The sequence below is a fragment of the Syngnathus typhle genome, linkage group LG17, assembly GCF_033458585.1.
Source record: "Syngnathus typhle isolate RoL2023-S1 ecotype Sweden linkage group LG17, RoL_Styp_1.0, whole genome shotgun sequence".
NCBI classification, from domain to species: Eukaryota; Metazoa; Chordata; class Actinopteri; order Syngnathiformes; family Syngnathidae; genus Syngnathus; species Syngnathus typhle.
In genome coordinates, this window is record NC_083754.1 from 6,369,048 (window position 1) to 6,387,635 (window position 18,588).

Here is an 18,588-nt window from a genome sequence, read left to right on the forward strand (position 1 = left end):
CACCATTTTACACGCGTATTTTATTTTGTTTATTCTTGCATTAACTCCCGTCCTACACTCCAGTAGCGGTAATGCTTGTGACAGTTGGTTTGCTAACCGTCAACAAACACCACCGAAGAAGAAGAAGCCATACGTCATTACGTCACGTCTGCTCTTACCCGTTTGGTTCCGCTTGACTTGAGGGGCAGACTTTCTTTCATCATTCATCAATTTACTCCAAAGCAGTTTTATTTGACATACCAAGACACTTTTTGTGACACGTACGGACGCTTTCCAAAAAGATGGAGCTCAACATAGCTCTTCATTCCAAGCTTTCCTCCATCATGGATGCGATGGCCGAGTCCGCCATGGTCGAGCTTTGCAAGGTAGTGGACGAGGACACCGTCGAGCTGCGTTTGGAGCTGTCACGGCTCAAGATGCTCAACTCGGCCTTGACAGAAAAGGTTGACACGCTGCAGTGCGAGTTGACCGCGGCCAGGAGTGAGACACCCGGGCTACCTGGGAGGCACCGTACCGTCGCCATCCAGACGGGCGACGACGTTAACGGTACATGGTCGTTTGTTTACATGCACGCTCCATGTATTACGCACCCCTTTGGTATTAAATTGGAAGGAATACTACCAATGGCATACAAATAATTATTTTAATGACAATAATTAGTATTGCATCAATTGTAATCGTGAGCAAAAAAAAAAGTATATATATATACTCTGCAGATATCGGGGATTTTTGTGATAGACATACAATGCATTCCATATTTGTCCACATAACAGTATTTTTTTTTAATTGTCTTTAGGGAGCTTAACAAGCAGTGATCACATTAAACAATCTATTGTCAGACACAAATAGCTTTTGTTCTACAATATTATGTGCGGTAATCCATGACAAGGATGGCTAATAATTTTACACAGAAACAGACACATAATCTTAAATCGTTTTCTGTTTTTGTTTTTTTCTAGAGTCTGTCTCTCCAGTTATCGAGGGAGTATTTGGAAAGGACTGGTGCCTTAACCTGTGGAAAGACAGATCTCGTGTTAATCAAAAGATTGATGTTCAGCAAGTAGCTGATGTGAGTGTCGAATATTCCGTGTCTCTTTATTCACGCTGTAGCTATAATGATTTTCTTGTTCTCTGCAGGATATGGTTATGTCCACGCCTCTTGACTGTTTCACTCTGTGCGAAGCACAGGATTTGGAGAAAGGCACTGAGTTTCACAGTTTTGAGTCTTTCTCGAAGGCCATTAAAAGATGGCAGAGGTCCAATTTTGTGGAGCTTTACAGGCGTAGCTCCAGGACCGTGGAGAATGCCAAAAAGCGGGCGAGGAATAAATCGTTCAGTGACGATTTAGTGTTTGCCGAGCTGGACTTTGCATGCGCCCTTGGCAGCAAATGGTAAGTTTTTACAATTACACTGAGATAAGACCCCACAACAAATCAGAATATTTGATATTGTGATTTTTTTTTTTTTATCCTGGAAAAAACTGTTTTTTTATCGTAGCCCTGATGCGAAACGTTGTCCATTCACCATCAAAGTGCGCGTTACACCTGACGGAAGGAAGCTTTACATAAAGGACATCAGTCCTGCAGATTGCCACAACCATGAACTCTCCCAGGTAAGGCCATTGGAGCTGTCCTGTACTTGGGGGGAGTAAAACGAAAACATTTTCATTGCGGCTGCTCCATTTCGCAGGTTCTGATAACCGGGTCCGACTCTGAGAACGTCGATGTGATTCAGGTCAAGGTGGAAGATTATTTGGAGGGCGCTGCTGGCAGCTTCTCGCAGGAAACACTCATTCAAAAAAGTAAGTGAAATACAGGCATGGCAATGTTTAGCAAACTAGCAGATCTTTAAAAAAAAAAAACGTGAGAGAAGACATTAAAAAAAGTTTCTTCATTTTGCTCTTCTAGTGTGTGCGCTATATTTGATGGCACAGCTCACATGAATAATTTGTCTCCTGATATCTGTTGTAGTACCAAGGTGGACCTTTGAGGGGCAGCATGGTGCCACAAGGCAGACACTTAAACATTCAACCATTTACTCCTTTTTTTCTGTCTGGTAACAACATGGTGACTTCCTAATTGGCTAAAGGGTCAGAAATTAGTTTGAATATGTGGTTAATACAATCGGTCTTGAATTGAAGTCATATGAAGTTCCCAACTTGATTGCAATAAGCACAAATACTTCAGGACTTACACAACAAGATTTTCCCATTCCATCAAAACATATTTAAAAAATGATTAATTCATCAATCTTGAAAAGTCGTCAAATCTTTCGTCGGTTGACTAAGAGTCAAGAAGTAGAAGTGAAGATTGGCGGCGAAAGAATTAAAAACGGTTTATGTTGCCTTTTTCCGGACAACATCAGCACACAACAGCGCACCCTGGACTTTCCAGGAAGTGCAGACCTTCCTCGGTATCCTCGCCGAAGACGAGGTGCAGCGGGAGGTCGTTGGCGCGGCTCGCAACAGGAGGGTTTTCCAGCTGGTCTCGTGGCGGATGGCCGCCAAGGGCTTCCGGCGGACGTGCGCCCAGTGCCAGTTGAAGTGCAAGAAGCTGCGCCTCAAGTATCGCAAAATAAAAGCGCAGAACAAGACCCAAGCGTGGCGCTGGTTCTACTTGGTGGACGCCGTGTATGGTCGTAGGCCGCCGATAAGCAAGCCAAGCGTGGACGCCGCCGCCGCCGCTCTGCTGGAGGCCGTGATGGACTCTGCCGGTAAGTTATGCTTACGTGTCCGATAAATGAGGAAGAAAATACCATCATGTGATTTTTTTGCCATTTTAGTGAGGGAGGAATTTATCCCGTCATTACATGTCAGTATTATGGGAAGATGGACAACATACAATATTTTATTTAATAGTGGAAATTGCCACCCATCAAATAGTTTGCCCAGACAGCACTTCAATATTAAAAAAAAAAACAATTTACGCTCTAGCTAAATGACCAGCGAAATGTAAAAACAGATCAAACTTCTTCTCACCCTTAATTTTTGGGACGGGTTGCGTGATCGAGAGGCAATCGGCTTCAAATCAAGACTACATGTAAAAGTTTTTGGTGCGTATTCTTTTATTTTTATTATTATAGCTATATTGTACTGGGCGGATGCATGTGTGCCGCATGAGTATGTTTTGTGTATATTTGAACTAAAAACAAACTCCACTCCCCAGTATTGTATTGCTAGTAGTAGTAAAACATCAATTCAAAAAAATATTATTTTAAAAATCGATATCATGGTTAATAACACAAATTTTGCTTCACGTCTCAGTCCAGGGAAATGGAAGATGGAAATGCACGGACAGCATGGAAGATACTCACGTGGCCGACCAGATCAGGGAGAAACTCGGCCAGTCGCCCGGTGTCAGTGAGTGGACCAGGCCGCGCGGTGGAAAGTTGGCGAATCATCAAATCCCATCTCTGTTGCTTTGCTTCATTGTATGTAGTTTTTGTAAGCAACTTGTTCAACAGGCTCCAAAAATAAACTTTATTACAAAACCATATGTTTTGTAACCATTGTCTTTTTTACACATAATATTATTAAGGCTGTTTCCAATATTTGGTAGAATTAAATTCCAATAAACGATTGATCGGGCGATTCATTTATATATATTATTAATAAAATGCTAGGTTTTATTATATTAAGAAATCTGACTAAGTTGAGTCATTATAAAACTTGATCTACATGCAGCTAAATGGATCAAATGAAATTATTTAAGAGATACGTATAGTGATTGCATAAGTGTGCACACCCTCGGTCACATTCATGTCAAAATGTCTCTGATTCACCCCAAATATATTTCAGATGTTCTGGTATGGTTTCGAAAATGATTTATCACAGTCTACAGTACTTTCTAAATGTGCCTTCAATTTTGTTTGTGTTGTTATAGTCCAACATCTGACCATCTTTCTATTTTATGTTTTTTAACAGACAACAAAGAGCTCTTCTCGGAGGAAGTGGAGCAAACGCCAGCGTGGCCGGCGGACGTCTCGATGGAGGCAGACAGTAAGAATCCTTATGACACTAATGGCACCGGAGAGCGAGCCATTCAATCGGGTCACGACGCCGAGGACGAATGTTTCGAATTCATTGTCGAAGACGGGCAGGACAAATTAACAGTACAAACCAGCTCGAGTTCCAGTGGGGAAAAATACGTGTGTTTACGCTGCAACATTTCATTCTACAACCCCAACACCCTGATGGTGCACCAAAGAGCCCACCAGCCGTACTGGTGCGACGTGTGCAAGGAGCAATTTGAGAGCAAGGCCAAGTTGAAGCACCACAAGTGCGAGGTGGCCCCCAACAAGTGCCGCCTTTGCGGGAAGACTTGGGCCAGCCAGTCGGCGCTCCAGACCCACATGGTGGTGCACACGGGCGACAAACGCTTCGTGTGTCGCTTTTGCGGACAGAGGTTCGCGCAGAAGGGCAGCATGAGGAATCACCTCATACGAACGCACATCGGCTGCGGCGAATGCGGGAAGAAGTACGAGGCCAAGACGCAACTGCTGCGTCATTTGCTAAGGCACAAGAATGGCACTATTTAGGTGGACGCTTTAGGTTGATGTTGAAGCTGAGTTGCTGGAGGATTGGAATGACCAATATGTGCCACAAGGGGGCGCCTAAGCGCTACTTTTCTATGAGGACTTTGGTACAGTATCCCCCTTCATAGTTCCTTGGCAACAAGATGGTGCCTAAGCACTGCTTTTCTCTTAGCTTGGGTGCCATTTTAGGGTGTTTCAGAAAGAGCTCAGAATAGCAAATAAAATGCCAAAATCTGTGACTGTATCAAAATGAAGCCAGAAGTCGCTAAACTGACACGTCAATAGGGACTGTAAAAAGTGGATGGAACGTTTGCTGTCATTGCGAATTTGAAATGACATTCATCTCCAGCCTTTCTGTTTGCAGCTATAAACGCATATTAGATCGCTTTAATCTTCACAATAGTCATCAGCAGCCTTCTCTTGGGAGTCCGAAAGTTTATTAAATAAAACATCCCTCCAAAAAATACAGTCAAGAGTGTGTTTCGTTCGGAAGCGAAGAACGCACTTTCCGTTAAAGTCCAAATAACATTTGGGACACACTAACATTCGGGTTGGGGCATGCAAGCACAAATCTGTATTTGAGTTATTTTAGCATGTTCAACAACACTGTTGTGATATAAATTATTTCAGGAAGGGGAAACAACAAGCACTCATATTTTAAAAATCCTAACTTCAGTCACAGGAGTTATTGAAATTAAAGGACACACTGTGTTTTCTTCTTTTTTTTTTTTTTAAAGAAAAGAAAAAGTCTACATTTACTGTTGTGATGAGGTAGTTGACGGCGTGTGCTACACATGGGCACAAACATTATTTAATCCACTGCGGCCTTGAAGGAGGTATTTCAAACATTGCACAGCAAACGAAACGGCATGCGATGCGGATGAGGTCAGCGTTTCAATGAGGTATTCACACTAAGTGCCATAAAACGGACAAATACTAAACTGGACCTGCAAGGTCCGAGACGAAGACGACTATGCGTCCCGTGTGGATTTTTCGCATGCACACTTTTAAGTGCGGTTACAAAAACGGCAAAGGAGAAAAACTCAGTGCGCTCCCTGCTGGTTATTTATGAAATATGTAGAAAGCTCCACCTACTTTTATCAATCTCAGGTAACGAGCATCACCTTTCATGGTCATGTGACGTATTGACAATTGAAGCAAAAGGCAGTCGCTCCCTTTTTTTTGACTCACAAATTTGGCTCCACGGTTTTTTAGAAGGAGAATAAAAGAACACACCGCATTAGATGGGCTTCATGTGGGTGAAACACTGGTGATGGTTCAAGCCATACTTATAGGCGTAACATTTGCCGCAGTCCATGCAACTGTACGGCTTCTCGCCCGTGTGCGTCCGAAGGTGGATATTAAGCGAGCTCTTCTGGGAGAAACTACGTCCGCAGTTGGGGCAGCTGTACGGCTTCTCGCCGGAGTGCACGCGCTGATGCAGCTTCAGGTACGTCTTCTGGGCGAAGCGTTTGCCGCATACCGTGCAGCTGAAGGGCTTCTCGCCCGAGTGCCGTCTCACGTGAACTTTCAGGCTGCTCAGGTAGTTGAACACTTTGCCGCAAAAGAGACACTGGAAGTGCTTGCTCGGTCTGATGGGCTTGGCAGGGAGGAGAGACGGTTGTTTTCCGGTACCGCCGTGGATATTGCCCGTGTAGTCGACGTAGTCGGGGGCCGAGGGAGGGCCCGGGGCGTCCAGCAGCGTGCTCATTGCGGCGTCCTCAATCAGCTTGTCCATGATGTTGGGCTGCGAGCGCTGCGCCTGGTTGTCGGCCATTAACGGGAAGCTGTTCAGAACCTCCGAGTGAAGCTGGAGCTCGTTGACGGAGCGATGGAGCTCACCGTCCAGCGTCTCCACATCTGCACCGCACACAAAGTGTTATTACGCAATACTCAGGTTGGTAGTTCACTTACGAAAAAGTTGACCTTTTCTGCTATCAGTCAATCTCATCTGCTGCCCGAACGAATGATCGTCGTAAGCTTCCTCCTTGATGAAGATGAGGTCGGGTTCTGTGTCTATTATATCGAACACCTGCCAAAATGTGACCATGTGAATGCCTTGGGGGAAAAAAAAACACGACAGCCGCACAGATTTACTGTTACCGGCGCTCCCATGCTTGACATGGCAACGGGCTCGGCTGCTTCCTTCCTTTGAGCGGAGGCTCTTTTGTCTTCCCTCCACAGATCCATGCACCAATCTTTGCCAAAGACTCCGTCAATGGCAGGAGCGGCCATCTGCTGCTGCTGGTGGTCTGCAAATATCAGATGAAAGAGGACATAAAATCAAAAGCATCCGAATCTGCATAGGCATACTCAAAATTATTCTAAAAATACAATCTGGAGCCGATTTGGATTATTCTCACTGAATTTAAATAGATGTTTATTTTTAAACAATATACACATTCAAAAAAACTTTCTAACAAATTAAATTCTGGATCACATATGCATAAAAAGTCAGATTAATTGACTACATTTGAAACTTTCTTTGAAAAAAATGTGACATTTGTATGACATCATCAATGTGGCACTTCAGTTTTCCTGGGAAAACCCTTGGAATGTGCTCCATTTTTAAAGCCCCTCTCCCCCCTGAAGGCGACCCACCAGTTTTATGTACATCTTGACCTTCGGGATTCCTTCGGCCGAGGTTGTTGACGTGGCTCGGGTAGTAGTGAGCCTCCCGGGCGGCCCTCAACTGCAGCTCCAGGGAGTAGCATCTCTTCTTCAGGGCCTCGTTCTCGCTCTTGTGCAGGGAGATCTCGCCGAGTAGCACCGACGAGCACTCGTCCGCCAGGTTTCCGATCTCCATCAGGGCAGTCTTGGTGAGCTTCTCCAGGATGGCCGCGAGCTGCATCCGGAAGCTTCTGTTGGTGGTATCGCACATCATCTCAGAGCGGAATAAGTGCAAATAATTCGTCGGTTCGGCATGTATTTGACGAAACGAGCTCCGCGAGCGATGGACCAAGGCTAGCCGCTAGCAGCTGTGCCGCGGTGCATTGTGGGATGCGGACATGCCCTTTCCGAGCTGAACTTGAACGTAGCACATTATATGGACGATACATTTTATCCCATTAAAAACTATTAGCTATCATAATTTCAGCTATCAAAAACACAAATTCCAGTCTAAAATTAAAACTAATATTTTCTTAATTAATTATTTGATTATAATTATTTTAATAATTGGTATTAAAACGTTATTTTTTCTTCTACAATTGCAATCCAAATGTATTTGTTATAATGAAATAGATGCCACGTCACAGTCCAAAGTAATGACAAAAATTCATTTTAGTCAATTTATTTGATTGAGATTGATAGACAGACAGACGGACAAAACATGGTAGCTTGATTTATATAGCGCATTTGATACAGAAGGCAACTCGGTGTGCTTAACGCACAGCATTTGTATTTTCGACAAGCAGCGAAGCAAGTTACATAAGACCAGCCACAGTGTTGGATGCGGTTTTGTTCATTGTCGTCACGCTTTGGGTCAAGCCACCACTGCCGCAGAGTTGCATATCGGACTCAAGGTGCACCAAGAGATGCTTTTTCAAATTGCAGTTCTTTGTGAAGCCTTTGCCGCAGTGGACACACACAAAAGGCTTTTCCCCCGTGTGCGTGCGCTGGTGCATGTCCAGGGTGCACTTCTGGATGAAGCCCTTACCGCAAATAGGACAGCGGTACGGTTTCTCCCCGGTATGCGTGCGCTGGTGTGTGTACAAGTGCCCCTTCTGAGCGTAGCGCTTCCCGCACAATGTGCACCGGAAAGGCTTTTCTCCTGTGTGACTCCTCTGGTGGATCTCCAGCTGGCTGTAGCAGCGGAAGCTCTTACCGCACTGCAAACAGCCGAACCTCTTGGCGGTGGCAGTGCTCCTCAGGTGGTGCATCTTGGCGCTCTTGAGCGGGTTTTGAGGCGTGGCATTCCAAGGCATGCTTCTGTCGGCCTCGTGGCTCGCATGCGGTTGCGTCAGTGGGGGGTTCCACTGCACTTCCCTCCTTTCAGGGGTCGTGAGGCACGAGGGTGCGTTGAGACTCACGAAGCAGTCAAGGTACACGGGAAGATGGCGTTCCGAGACGGGTTTGTGGCGCTGGCTCACCTCTAGACTCTTATGGACGACTGTTGGCAGGATGCACATGACGTCAGGCTTAAAATGATAGCTTGATAGAAAATGATAGAAATACCTTCCTTCTAAATCTGGATCAGATCTGGATTCAATTTACAAAATCTGTAAACATGAATATAGCAAACTTAAATACAAGTGATTCCAAACTCACTGTTTTCATTTGTTCTTTCCTGTTCGACCTCTCTGATGTCCACCTCTGCTGGCTCCTCTTTTACCACCAGTTCAGTTGGTAACTGAAGTGTCTTATCGGGGGAGATGGTACAATCATTCCACGGCACAACACGGCACGGCAACCGTTGGAAAAACAAACCTCAGCTGGAGGAGGATGCTCATCTTGGACGGAAGTGCTCGTCTCAGGTGAGGAGCTGATGTTCTCCCATGCAAATTCACTAGAATGCAACAATTTGACAGACAATACAAGGTGCAGCCATGATGAAGCTTTCCTGTCATCTCCATGACGACACCAAGGGAGTGATGACAAGATGGAAGAAAAACAGGCCTACCTTTTGGAGGCAGGTCTTGCCCTTTCAGGGTCTAGCAGGACGCTTTCTAAGCCTTCCCTGGCGTCCTGCGGCCTGCCCCGCTGCGCCATGTGAAGCAAAGTCTCCATCAAATTCAGCTTCTCGGTGAGGGATGCAATTTCGTTACGGCCGCGGGTGATCTCGATTTTCAGCATCTTCGACTCAATCTCTACCAGTTTGCCGATTTCTGTCACGGTCGCTTTGCACAACGCGTCCATGATGGACACGAGCTGTGTCTGGAAACAGAAAGCCGTCATGTTGCTCGAATTAAAGATTTAAACACAAAAGGAGCCGCCCGCATGAGAACAACACAAGTCGTCGTGTCTTCTTCTTTTCCCATAAAGTTCATAAGATTACATTTAGACTGCAAGTACTGCTGTCCTCTAGCGGTCGTAAGAGATTTGCTTAGAATAAGCAACTTGTGTAAAATCGGAGTCGGAGTTATCGGAGTCAGCTTTATTGTCAATCCCTTCATGCCAAGACACAAAGAAATCGAAATTACGTTTCCTCCATCCCACGGTGACGAGACACAGTACACTAAGACATGTTAGGTCTGGGAAACGGAACGGAAACTTCATTTACCACAATGCACTGCGATGTAAACATAGAATGTGATTGGCTACTTAGATTCGTTCCAGGAAGTGATCAATTTTGATTTACTACCTTTGCCAAACATCCTCCACGTAGACATTTTCTACTCACTGTATATAATGTCACGTACGACAACTTTTTCTGAAAGTTTTAATTAGTTGTCTTTTTAAACACTTTACCGGTTATGTTTAATATTTCATCTCGCCCTAAATAGAGACACCATTAACCACAATGCACCGCGGTATTAACCTGACACGTGATTGGCTAGAAATTTGTTCCAGGAAGGGATTTACATTTGCCGACTGAAATTGTTCCTCGTTCACTTTGTCGTTCATTCATCGGTACGTACTGTTTAAACGCTAGAAACTGTAATTCCATTCATTTGGAAGTGTTTTTTTAAAGGGGTTTTGCTTTTGGTTATGTGAATTACATTGCTTAGCGCGTGTGAACTGTTCTGCAGAGTGGAAAAAAACAAGAAGGAAATAAAAAGGGAAAAAAAAATACTCAATTTCAGGTCTAGCTACAATGAAGTTTCATCATGATGACTTGTTTGCTCACACAAACCATTGCACCATCTTCCCCCCACACAGACGTCATGGCCGGCAGGAGAGTGGTGGTGTTCCCCACATCAGCAGAACTTGGCCCGGCGCTGGCCCATCTGGTGACATCTCGGGCGCAGCAGGCAGTTAGTTCCCGAGGCAGGTTCACCTTGGGCCTCTCTGGAGGGAGCCTGGTGACCATGCTCAGCAAAGAGCTCCTCGCTCTGCCAGGCTTGGACTGCAGCAAGTGGGTTGTGGGGTTCTGTGATGAGAGAGTCGTACCATTTGACAGCCCTGACAGCACCTATGGACTCTACAAGGTAATACACACATTTGGGTGATTGTATCCACAACTAAAATAGGCCTTTCTTTGTCCTTAGACCCATTTCTTTTCAAAGATTAACATCCCCGAGGACTCCGTTTTGGCTATTGACTTCTCACTCCCTGTGAAGGAGTGCGCTGAGGATTACTCTTGCAAACTGAGAAAGGTTCTTTTTTAAAAAATGTGTGATTTGACTTGTTGGATGAAATTCACATTTTGCTGTGTTGCTTAACATGTGCAGGCTTTCCCCGATGGCAACGTCCCAGTTTTTGACCTGCTCCTGCTGGGCATGGGGCCTGATGGACACACATGCTCCCTCTTCCCTGAACACCCTCTTTTAGAGGTGAGAGCTGCACTTAATTCAGATGACCAAATAACTAATTCTACTCGTACCTTGTGAGCAGGAGAGTCAGAAGATCGTGGCTCCCATCAGCGACTCTCCCAAACCACCACCAGAGCGTGTGACCATGACGTTTCCGGTGGTCAACGCCGCCCGCTGCGCCGCTTTTGTGTCCACTGGGGGCAGCAAAGCGCCTGTTTTGAAGGTTAAAAAAAATGTTATTTTGAATTTGAGCGTTTGATCGACAGTGGCTCATGCGAGGGCATGACAGTGTCATTATACTGATTGTTTCCTCGCAGGAGGTTCTGGAGGGACGAGAGGGTCCACCTTTCCCGGCAGCCCGCGTCCTCCCGACTAACGGGGAGCTGTTTTGGCTCATCGACGAGCCCGCTGCCGCTGCTTTAACGATTAAGCTGGAGCGGCTCGGTTCTGGGGCCAAACTTTAGAGCTTTCCAATGGAGGAGAGAAGAAGCTGTGTGTCCATTGCACTTATTCAAAGTTTGTGTTTTCTGTGTCCAGAGGCTTTGGGAAGTTTACTCTCTTAGATTTACATTTGTAAAATGGGAAAATTAAACTAGGTAAAATACATTTTTGTGAGTGTTTTAAGACAATGTAAAGTATGTAGATATTAATTTGTGGATTTGGTCAAAACAGTGCTTGTAATATAGCTGTCACGTGTTTTAGCACAGATAGCTAAGCGCGATATAATAAATCATATTTTTCAGTCACAGCGTCACGACCGCGGTGTAATTCTCTCCGCCAGAGCCCATCCCCTTTAACATAACACCGTCCTCCCCTTTAAATCCTAACTTTGCAGCGCTCCGCTACAACAGTACAGTATCCTTTTCCCCCTCTTATGATAAGAATGCATCCAATCTCCGCATAGCACCTTGTGTGCATCCCCGTCACCGCTCGCATATATTTATTAAGACCCCCCACCCCGATCCCACCCGAGGAATCATCATGACGTACGGCGTCGCTTTGGCTCTGCTGTCCCTGTTGTCCGGCTTCTGCACGCCCTCCCTGGGCTACTTCGCCGAGGAGCGCTGGAGCCCCGAGTCCCCCCTTCTGGCTCCTAGGGTCGTCCTTGCCCTCATCTGCCGCAACTCTGAGCACTCCCTGGCTTACGTGCTTGGAGCCGTGGAACATCTCAACTACCCCAAAGAGCGCATCGCTGTGTGGTGAGTGAGAGCGTTTGCATTTCAGTTTCATTCACATTTTTTTTTTTTTTTTTTACGTGCATGAACTGATGGCTGATGTGTGTTTGCAAGAAGCTGTGAAAAAATGATGTTGTGCTGCACGTGTGTATGTAGTAGGCATGTTATCCATTGATCTGTATACGTGGAGGGGAGGTGGGCGGGGTTTAGGGGTTTGGGTCCATTGCTGGACAGTCATCTCCTGTCATCACTGGAGTAGGGAAAGCACGCTAACTTCACGGGGATTGTTTTTAAACGGTTTGTTGGGTATGTTTTTTTGTCACCTGCATGCACTCATGGCAGACAATGAGGCCCTCTAAAGCAGGGAGGTTTTTTTATTTTCCTCGCCTCATCTTCAACTTTGTGTCATGTTTTTTGAAACAAATCTTTGAATTCACTTCACAAGGTCTCTAAACATTAACTCACATCCAGTTTTAAATTAACACTCAGCGCCTTAAGTAAAAGTTGCGGTGCAAGCTTCTGTGTTTCTCTGCCATGAGTTTTAACAACATGCCGCAACAGCCCACCCGCGCCTTAACCCCGAGGAGGTATGCTTGTCACACACCAACTTCCCCTTTATGTGGTGCCTTTCGTGTGGGCCGAGCAGTTAATTGCCCCCCTCTCATTTTGGTGTTTGTCCAAAACGGGTCAGAAGTGATGAAAGTTTTATACATGCAGCTGTCTTGTGTTGTAAACAACATGTACATGTGGAAGATTTTTTTGGATGTAACCAAGCCATCAGAAATGGATTCTGTGTCTACATTTGACATAAGGCAAAAAAAAAATAAAGCTACTTGTGAATGTAGCCCCAACAAGCTTTGGACAAACATTTATTGGAGCAGAGATGTTTGAGGACTTGTAGACGAGTGATGGGAGCAGGGAGCTGCTGCAGTGTTCTCACACAGTCGTGAGAAATGTGTCCCATTCCCGACTGTCTGGATGTCGTCCATTCCAGAGGGGGGGAAAAAAAAAAGACTAAAGCTGCTGCTGATGGTTGTCTGGCAACACAACACGAAGCTGTTGTGTATGTTAGAGCTGCGCTTTTTAATGCTGTGAAATGCAAACAAAAGCCACCAGTCAATAACAGCTGAGATTTTGCCGCTGGTCAGACCACAGGATGGATCTTTTATTGATTCAAAGAAAGCTCTGACTTTTATTTTAGGAAGGAGGAAGACATGGAGCAAAGAGAAACTAATATTTCGTTTTATATTATTTAATTGGGCCGTTACTTGTAAATAAGTCTGCCAAGATAGCACTAAACCCAGGGCATATGCAGGGGTTCAAGGATGGACCCTTGAGGGACCCCTTCACGTGTCTACTGGCATACACATGAATGTCTAAAAGTTCACTTTAAGGGCAAGGGTCAGGAAGTTCACACATTTGCATGTTGCAAATGAAAGGGTAATCATCAAATATGTGTTTGGTAAGAGCTATCATTCACTCATGCTGGCATGCATCCAGACAGCGAGGAAGTAACCGCTATTTGTGTGAATGCTGCAAGCCAAATGTTTGCTCTAATGCTATCATGCATAAACACGTTTTTGTTAATGTTAACGATCGGAAAAAAACTGAAAGCCGCCAGCAAGTAAATTAAAAACGCTGAGTAGCATTGAAGTAGCAAAATCCACAGCGTTTTTCATATAATAGTAGGCGGCTGTGTAAATAAAAAAGACAAACATTTACAAATGCCAAAAAGCAGCTACTTAAAAAAAAAATTGTCATTTGACATTCCGACTGGCCTTTTCTTTGTAATTAATTTTTGAGAACGACCAAAATCCGGCACCCTCTTGCTGCACCGTTACTTAACAGCATACCGAAGCGCATTTGCACACAGCCTCGTTGGCGCAGTAGGCAGCGCGTCAGTCTCATAATCTGAAGGTCGTGAGTTCGAGCCTCACACGGGGCAAAGTTTTTTTTCCCTCTCTCTCTCCCATTTGTGCGGGGGTCTTCGTTTAATATTTACCAAAGCGGCTCAGCTATTTTAAGTGACTGGCCAGTACTGTATGAACAAAATTGCTTTGATTTAAACAGTTTTTACTAATGCGACTCCATGTTGTGCTTTTAGCTTTATATGGTTGACACTTGCTCTCATTCCTGCAGCTGCACACAATGTGATGCCCTTACATAACTGGAGGTGTCATATTTTTTTGCTTTTGTAACCGCGGTACATTATAGCCCCTCTACACGTTGTTGACTGTTTTGACAGGGTGGCGACCGATCACAACGAGGACAACACCACGGCCATCCTGCGCGACTGGCTCGTGAAGGTGCAGAGTCTTTACCATTATGTGGAATGGAGGCCAAAGGAGGAGCCCAGGTTGGTTGACTGCATAAGTGCTTGCTGATGTTTTTCGGACAATTCAAAGACGTGGATGTCTGTTGCAGTCGATATGAGGGCGAAGAAAGTCCCAAGGAGTGGCCGGACTCTCGTTACGACCACGTCATGAAGCTGCGGCAAGTCGCACTGGAGTCGGCACGGGAGATGTGGGCCGACTATTTCATGGTAGGTCGACTACCGTATTTTCCGGACTATAAGGCGCACTGGACTATAAGGCGCACCCTTAATGCATCATGTCAGATTTTTAATCCAAATCAAATCATTCTCCATTTTATCTTTTTGATTTCAACTTCAGATGCAACAAATTACTTTATAATCATAAAATAATGATCCATAGTCTTTTTGATTCATGACTCATAGTCTTCAGCGGGCCACTTATGATTGATTTCATGACACAATGCTTCGGGCCAGTTTAAATTTAGGAATTTGGTCCATGTGTAAGGCACACCGGACTATAAGGCGCACTGTCGGCTTTTGAGAAAATTTTAGGTTTCTAGGTGCGCCTTATAGTCCGGAAAATACGGTAAGTAAGGGCGCTAGGCCCAAAATCGATACAATTAGTGTAGTATGACAGTTTCTTGGCACCTTCCATAATAGAAAGAAATACAACAACTTTTTAAAGGTCACAGCATTCTTAGTCATGCACAGGCATTTCATTGCTCGGAAAACACACAGAAAATGTTTTTTTGCTAGTTTTGATTAACTATAATAGCCTTGCCATGTGCATTAAAAATAAACACAAATCTGCAATCTGTGGCCAAATCTGGCACAGTTTGAATTTCCAAGTGAAAAAAAAAAATCCCATGTACAGCTAAAAGATTCCGGCTTCCACGCTGGTGTATCTTTGTTGTCCGATAATAGTCAACGGATAAGTACAGTGATTTTTTTTGGCACTGGAAATCATATTGGAATTGGACCCTGTCATATTTGTCTGCCCTTTCTGTGGTTCTTCTGCGCCGTCTTCTCGCGGTGGCACTCCGATGAACCTCTGTGCATGTTTCTATTTGTACTCCCCAAGCCTCGCCCACTCGCTGCAGCTTCTGCTCAGGGTGTAATTTAGCCGCATGTAACATCCAGGTTTGTTGCGCTATGAATGTTCTTCAGACTTTCTTAAGAGTTTATTCAACGTCACTTTGGTCGTAATGTAACAAAGATCTTCATACTATTTATTTTCACGTAGTTGATGGACTGCGACAACTTGCTCACCAACCCGAACGTGCTCTGGAGTCTCATGAGTGAGAATAAGACGGTCATCGCCCCCATGTTGGATTCCCGTGCGGCCTATTCCAACTTTTGGTGCGGAATGTCCAGCCAGGTATGGACGACGATAACGACGATGATGACCGTCGACTGATACCTGTTTTGTTTGTTCAGGGCTACTACAAGCGCACTCCGGCATACATGCCCATAAGGAAGCGGGTGCGAAAGGGCTGCTTTGCGGTGCCGATGGTGCACTCCACCTTCCTGATCGATCTTCGAAAGGAGGCGTCCAGGCAGCTGGCTTTCCATCCGCCGCACCCGGAGTACAACTGGGCCTTCGATGACATCATCGTTTTTGCATACTCGGCTCGGATGGCAGGTGGGAGTCCACAAAATGTTGATTGACGTTCTTTCTCTAAGTCTATTTTTGAGTCTTTAAATGTTGATGGAGGTTATAAATAGCTCACAGTTGAAGTCTGACGTGAAAGATGGAAAATGTCGGGTTCTTTTAAAATAATAGCACATCAAAACGGTCTTGCGGCACACGTAAAGTTCGAGGTTACAGCACCACATGTTGTGACATTTTAAGTGGATGTTGTTTTTCTATAAAACACTCAAAGATTTTTTTTCAAACCCACAAAAGGAATCTACGTTTAATCTCCTTAGAGTGCCTTTCTAGTTTGCTTTCTTTGTTTTACGCTAACTATGTCATCCTCTGGCTCGGACAGACGTGCAGATGTTCGTGTCCAACCGAGAGACGTACGGCTACCTCCCCGTGCCGCTGCGTGGCCACAATACTTTGCAAGACGAGGCCGAGAGCTTCATGCATTGCCTGATGGAGGTTGAAGGTGAGGAGTGGAAGTGCTAACTCGGCTAAACTGTCAAACTAACGCGAGAATTGTCTGTCATCGCAGTGCGACATCCCCCGGTGTTGCCGTCCGAATTTATTCCCGCTCCCCTGAAACAACCCGACAAAATGGACTTCGATGAGGTAATCAAGGAAGCTTCCTTGCACAAAACAGTAGTACCTACCTACACCAAAGAGAATTACAAAACTTTGCTAGCTTAATGCTAACACACAATGCAAAACACCATAGACAGGCTAATAAAACTAGCATTGATGAAATTTGTCAGTCAAGGAATTATTGTACCTGCTGCTCATGCATCCAGGTCTTCATGATCAACCTCCGAAGGCGGACCGACCGCCGGGAACGCATGCTGAGAGCTCTTTACCAGCAGGAGATTGACTGCAAGGTCACGGAGGCTGTCGATGGAAAGTGAGTCATGATCTTATACCGTCAATCCTGTCCTCGAGGACCACCATCCTGCAACTTTCCTGTTCCCCTCGTCTGCTTGAAGGGCTTTGAACACCAGTGACGTTGAAAATATGGGCATCCGCATGCTCCCCGGCTACAGCGACCCTTATCACGGCCGCCCGCTGACCAAAGGAGAGCTGGGATGCTTCCTTTCGCACTATAACATCTGGAAGGAGGTCAGCAAATCATGATGGAGTAAAGCAAATTGAAAATTAATATATCAAATGTATAGAAACTGTTGTGTTCAGATTGTCAAGCGCGGCCTACTCACCTCTTTGGTGATCGAAGATGACCTGCGCTTCGAGATCTTCTTCAAGCGGCGTCTCATGTACCTGATGGACGACATCGAGGAAGAAGGACTCGACTGGGATCTCATGTGAGCGTTCTTAAGCCCCGCCTCCTCCAGCTCCAGACTTTGAATCCCAATTGTACTTTGCAGCTACATCGGCCGCAAGCGAATGCAGGTGGACCACTCGGAGAAGGCGGTGCCTAATGTCCACAACCTGGTGGAAGCCGACTATTCCTATTGGACGCTGGGTTACATGATCACCTTGCAAGGAGCGGAGAAGCTGTTAAGAGCCGAGCCGTTGAAGAGGGTGCTGCCCGTGGATGAGTTTCTGCCCATTATGTACAACAAACATCCAGTGTAAGCGTTCCGACGTGATCCCATTCTGGATTTGTAGGTTTGTTTAAATTTGACCCCCCCCCCCGGCCCCTACCAGGTCCGAATACATGGAGCAGTTCGAGACGCGTGACCTGAAAGCCTTCTCGGCGGAGCCCCTTTTGGTTTACCCCACCCACTACACGGGAGACTCGGGCTACATCAGCGACACAGAGACGTCCACCGTGTGGGACAACGACAAGGTCCGCACGGACTGGGACCGAGGACGCTCTGGCAAAACTCACCAACAGGGCAAGCTCAGCACCGAAGCCCAGAACTCGGACGTGCTGCAGTCGCCGTTGGACAGCACGGCGCGGGACGAGCTGTGAGCGGAACTCTATCCAAACAACAGTACTTTTTTTTTTTTTTTTGTAATTTTACACTACATTGCATTACAGCGGGAGGATGTAAAAAAAAAAGTTTTTGAAAGTGTTCCGATGGAAACGACACTAGACTTGCCACACGGGTTGGCATTTGCAGTACCCAACGTGCGTCTGTCATACAGAAAAGAAGCTCTCCATCTCTTTCTTGGTCCGAAGGTGACGTTACACTGTGAATTGGAATTTCAGTCAAGTAAAAGGGTGGATGCAACTTCTTGTCTTCTTCTTCTTCGGAATATTTCTTTCTTTTTTGTTTGTTTGTGTATCTCGACACGCTTTCAAGAAAACATGCCCTCTCTGCTGCCACCTATGTAATTTCCTCGTCGCCACATCATCTCAGGCGGGCGGCTGTCGACGAGACAAACGGCCCGACAGCAAAGCGTTTACAGATGCACATCAAACGTGCACACACACACACACACGGCAATCTCATGTATCTCATGATTAAACATCTGCGCTAGCTTGATTGAAGGCTCTTTAAATAAGACGGGATGGAACATTTTGTTTCCTCGGGTTTAACGCTTTTTAGGTCT

At 45.5% G+C, this 18,588-nt stretch overlaps 4 protein-coding genes and 1 non-coding gene across 8 annotated transcripts; 4 read left to right on the forward strand and 1 right to left on the reverse strand.

The window, feature by feature from the left end:
• The first annotated feature begins 93 nt into the window (after window positions 1–93).
• LOC133169989 (zinc finger protein 12-like) lies at window positions 94–5,001 on the forward strand. 3 transcript variants are annotated; one of them, XM_061302599.1, is made up of 8 exons: window positions 95–546; window positions 960–1,069; window positions 1,138–1,391; window positions 1,498–1,612; window positions 1,690–1,801; window positions 2,365–2,712; window positions 3,263–3,429; window positions 3,923–4,252. In XM_061302599.1, exons 1-8 carry the CDS (start codon window positions 282–284, stop codon window positions 4,106–4,108), a joined length of 1,557 nt encoding a protein of 518 aa, XP_061158583.1. In that variant the 5' UTR covers window positions 95–281; the 3' UTR covers window positions 4,109–4,252. The 3 variants fall into 3 exon arrangements, with proteins under 3 accessions (XP_061158582.1, XP_061158584.1, XP_061158583.1); XM_061302598.1 differs by lacking the exon at window positions 3,263–3,429 and having other exon boundaries at window positions 94–546; window positions 3,923–5,001; XM_061302600.1 differs by lacking the exons at window positions 2,365–2,712; window positions 3,263–3,429 and having other exon boundaries at window positions 94–546; window positions 3,923–5,001.
• A 92-nt stretch (window positions 5,002–5,093) lies between these two features.
• LOC133170751 (zinc finger protein 629) lies at window positions 5,094–9,892 on the reverse strand. Its single transcript, XM_061303881.1, has 8 exons — window positions 9,155–9,892; window positions 8,962–9,040; window positions 8,803–8,893; window positions 7,974–8,644; window positions 7,135–7,417; window positions 6,637–6,785; window positions 6,460–6,565; window positions 5,094–6,393 (listed from the first exon to the last, which is right to left on the reverse strand). The coding sequence occupies exons 1-8, from the start codon at window positions 9,427–9,429 to the stop codon at window positions 5,774–5,776; spliced, it is 2,274 nt and encodes a 757-aa protein (XP_061159865.1). The 5' UTR covers window positions 9,430–9,892; the 3' UTR covers window positions 5,094–5,773.
• Window positions 9,136–11,552, forward strand: pgls (6-phosphogluconolactonase). 2 transcript variants are annotated; one of them, XM_061302685.1, is made up of 6 exons: window positions 9,136–9,277; window positions 10,354–10,622; window positions 10,683–10,790; window positions 10,866–10,967; window positions 11,029–11,169; window positions 11,264–11,552. In XM_061302685.1, the coding sequence occupies exons 2-6, from the start codon at window positions 10,359–10,361 to the stop codon at window positions 11,408–11,410; spliced, it is 762 nt and encodes a 253-aa protein (XP_061158669.1). In that variant the 5' UTR covers window positions 9,136–9,277; window positions 10,354–10,358; the 3' UTR covers window positions 11,411–11,552. The 2 variants fall into 2 exon arrangements, with proteins under 2 accessions (XP_061158669.1, XP_061158668.1); XM_061302684.1 differs by lacking the exon at window positions 9,136–9,277 and adding an exon at window positions 9,976–10,104.
• colgalt1a (collagen beta(1-O)galactosyltransferase 1a) lies at window positions 11,420–18,266 on the forward strand. Its single transcript, XM_061303882.1, has 13 exons — window positions 11,420–11,462; window positions 11,728–12,145; window positions 14,367–14,477; window positions 14,546–14,663; window positions 15,679–15,813; window positions 15,873–16,077; window positions 16,427–16,546; window positions 16,613–16,689; window positions 16,869–16,975; window positions 17,058–17,190; window positions 17,263–17,390; window positions 17,454–17,660; window positions 17,737–18,266. The coding sequence occupies exons 1-13, from the start codon at window positions 11,420–11,422 to the stop codon at window positions 18,002–18,004; spliced, it is 2,070 nt and encodes a 689-aa protein (XP_061159866.1). The 3' UTR covers window positions 18,005–18,266.
• Window positions 13,994–14,066, forward strand: trnam-cau (transfer RNA methionine (anticodon CAU)). Its single transcript has one exon. It is a non-coding gene; the product is annotated as a tRNA-Met (tRNA).
• Window positions 18,267–18,588: the final 322 nt, after the last annotated feature.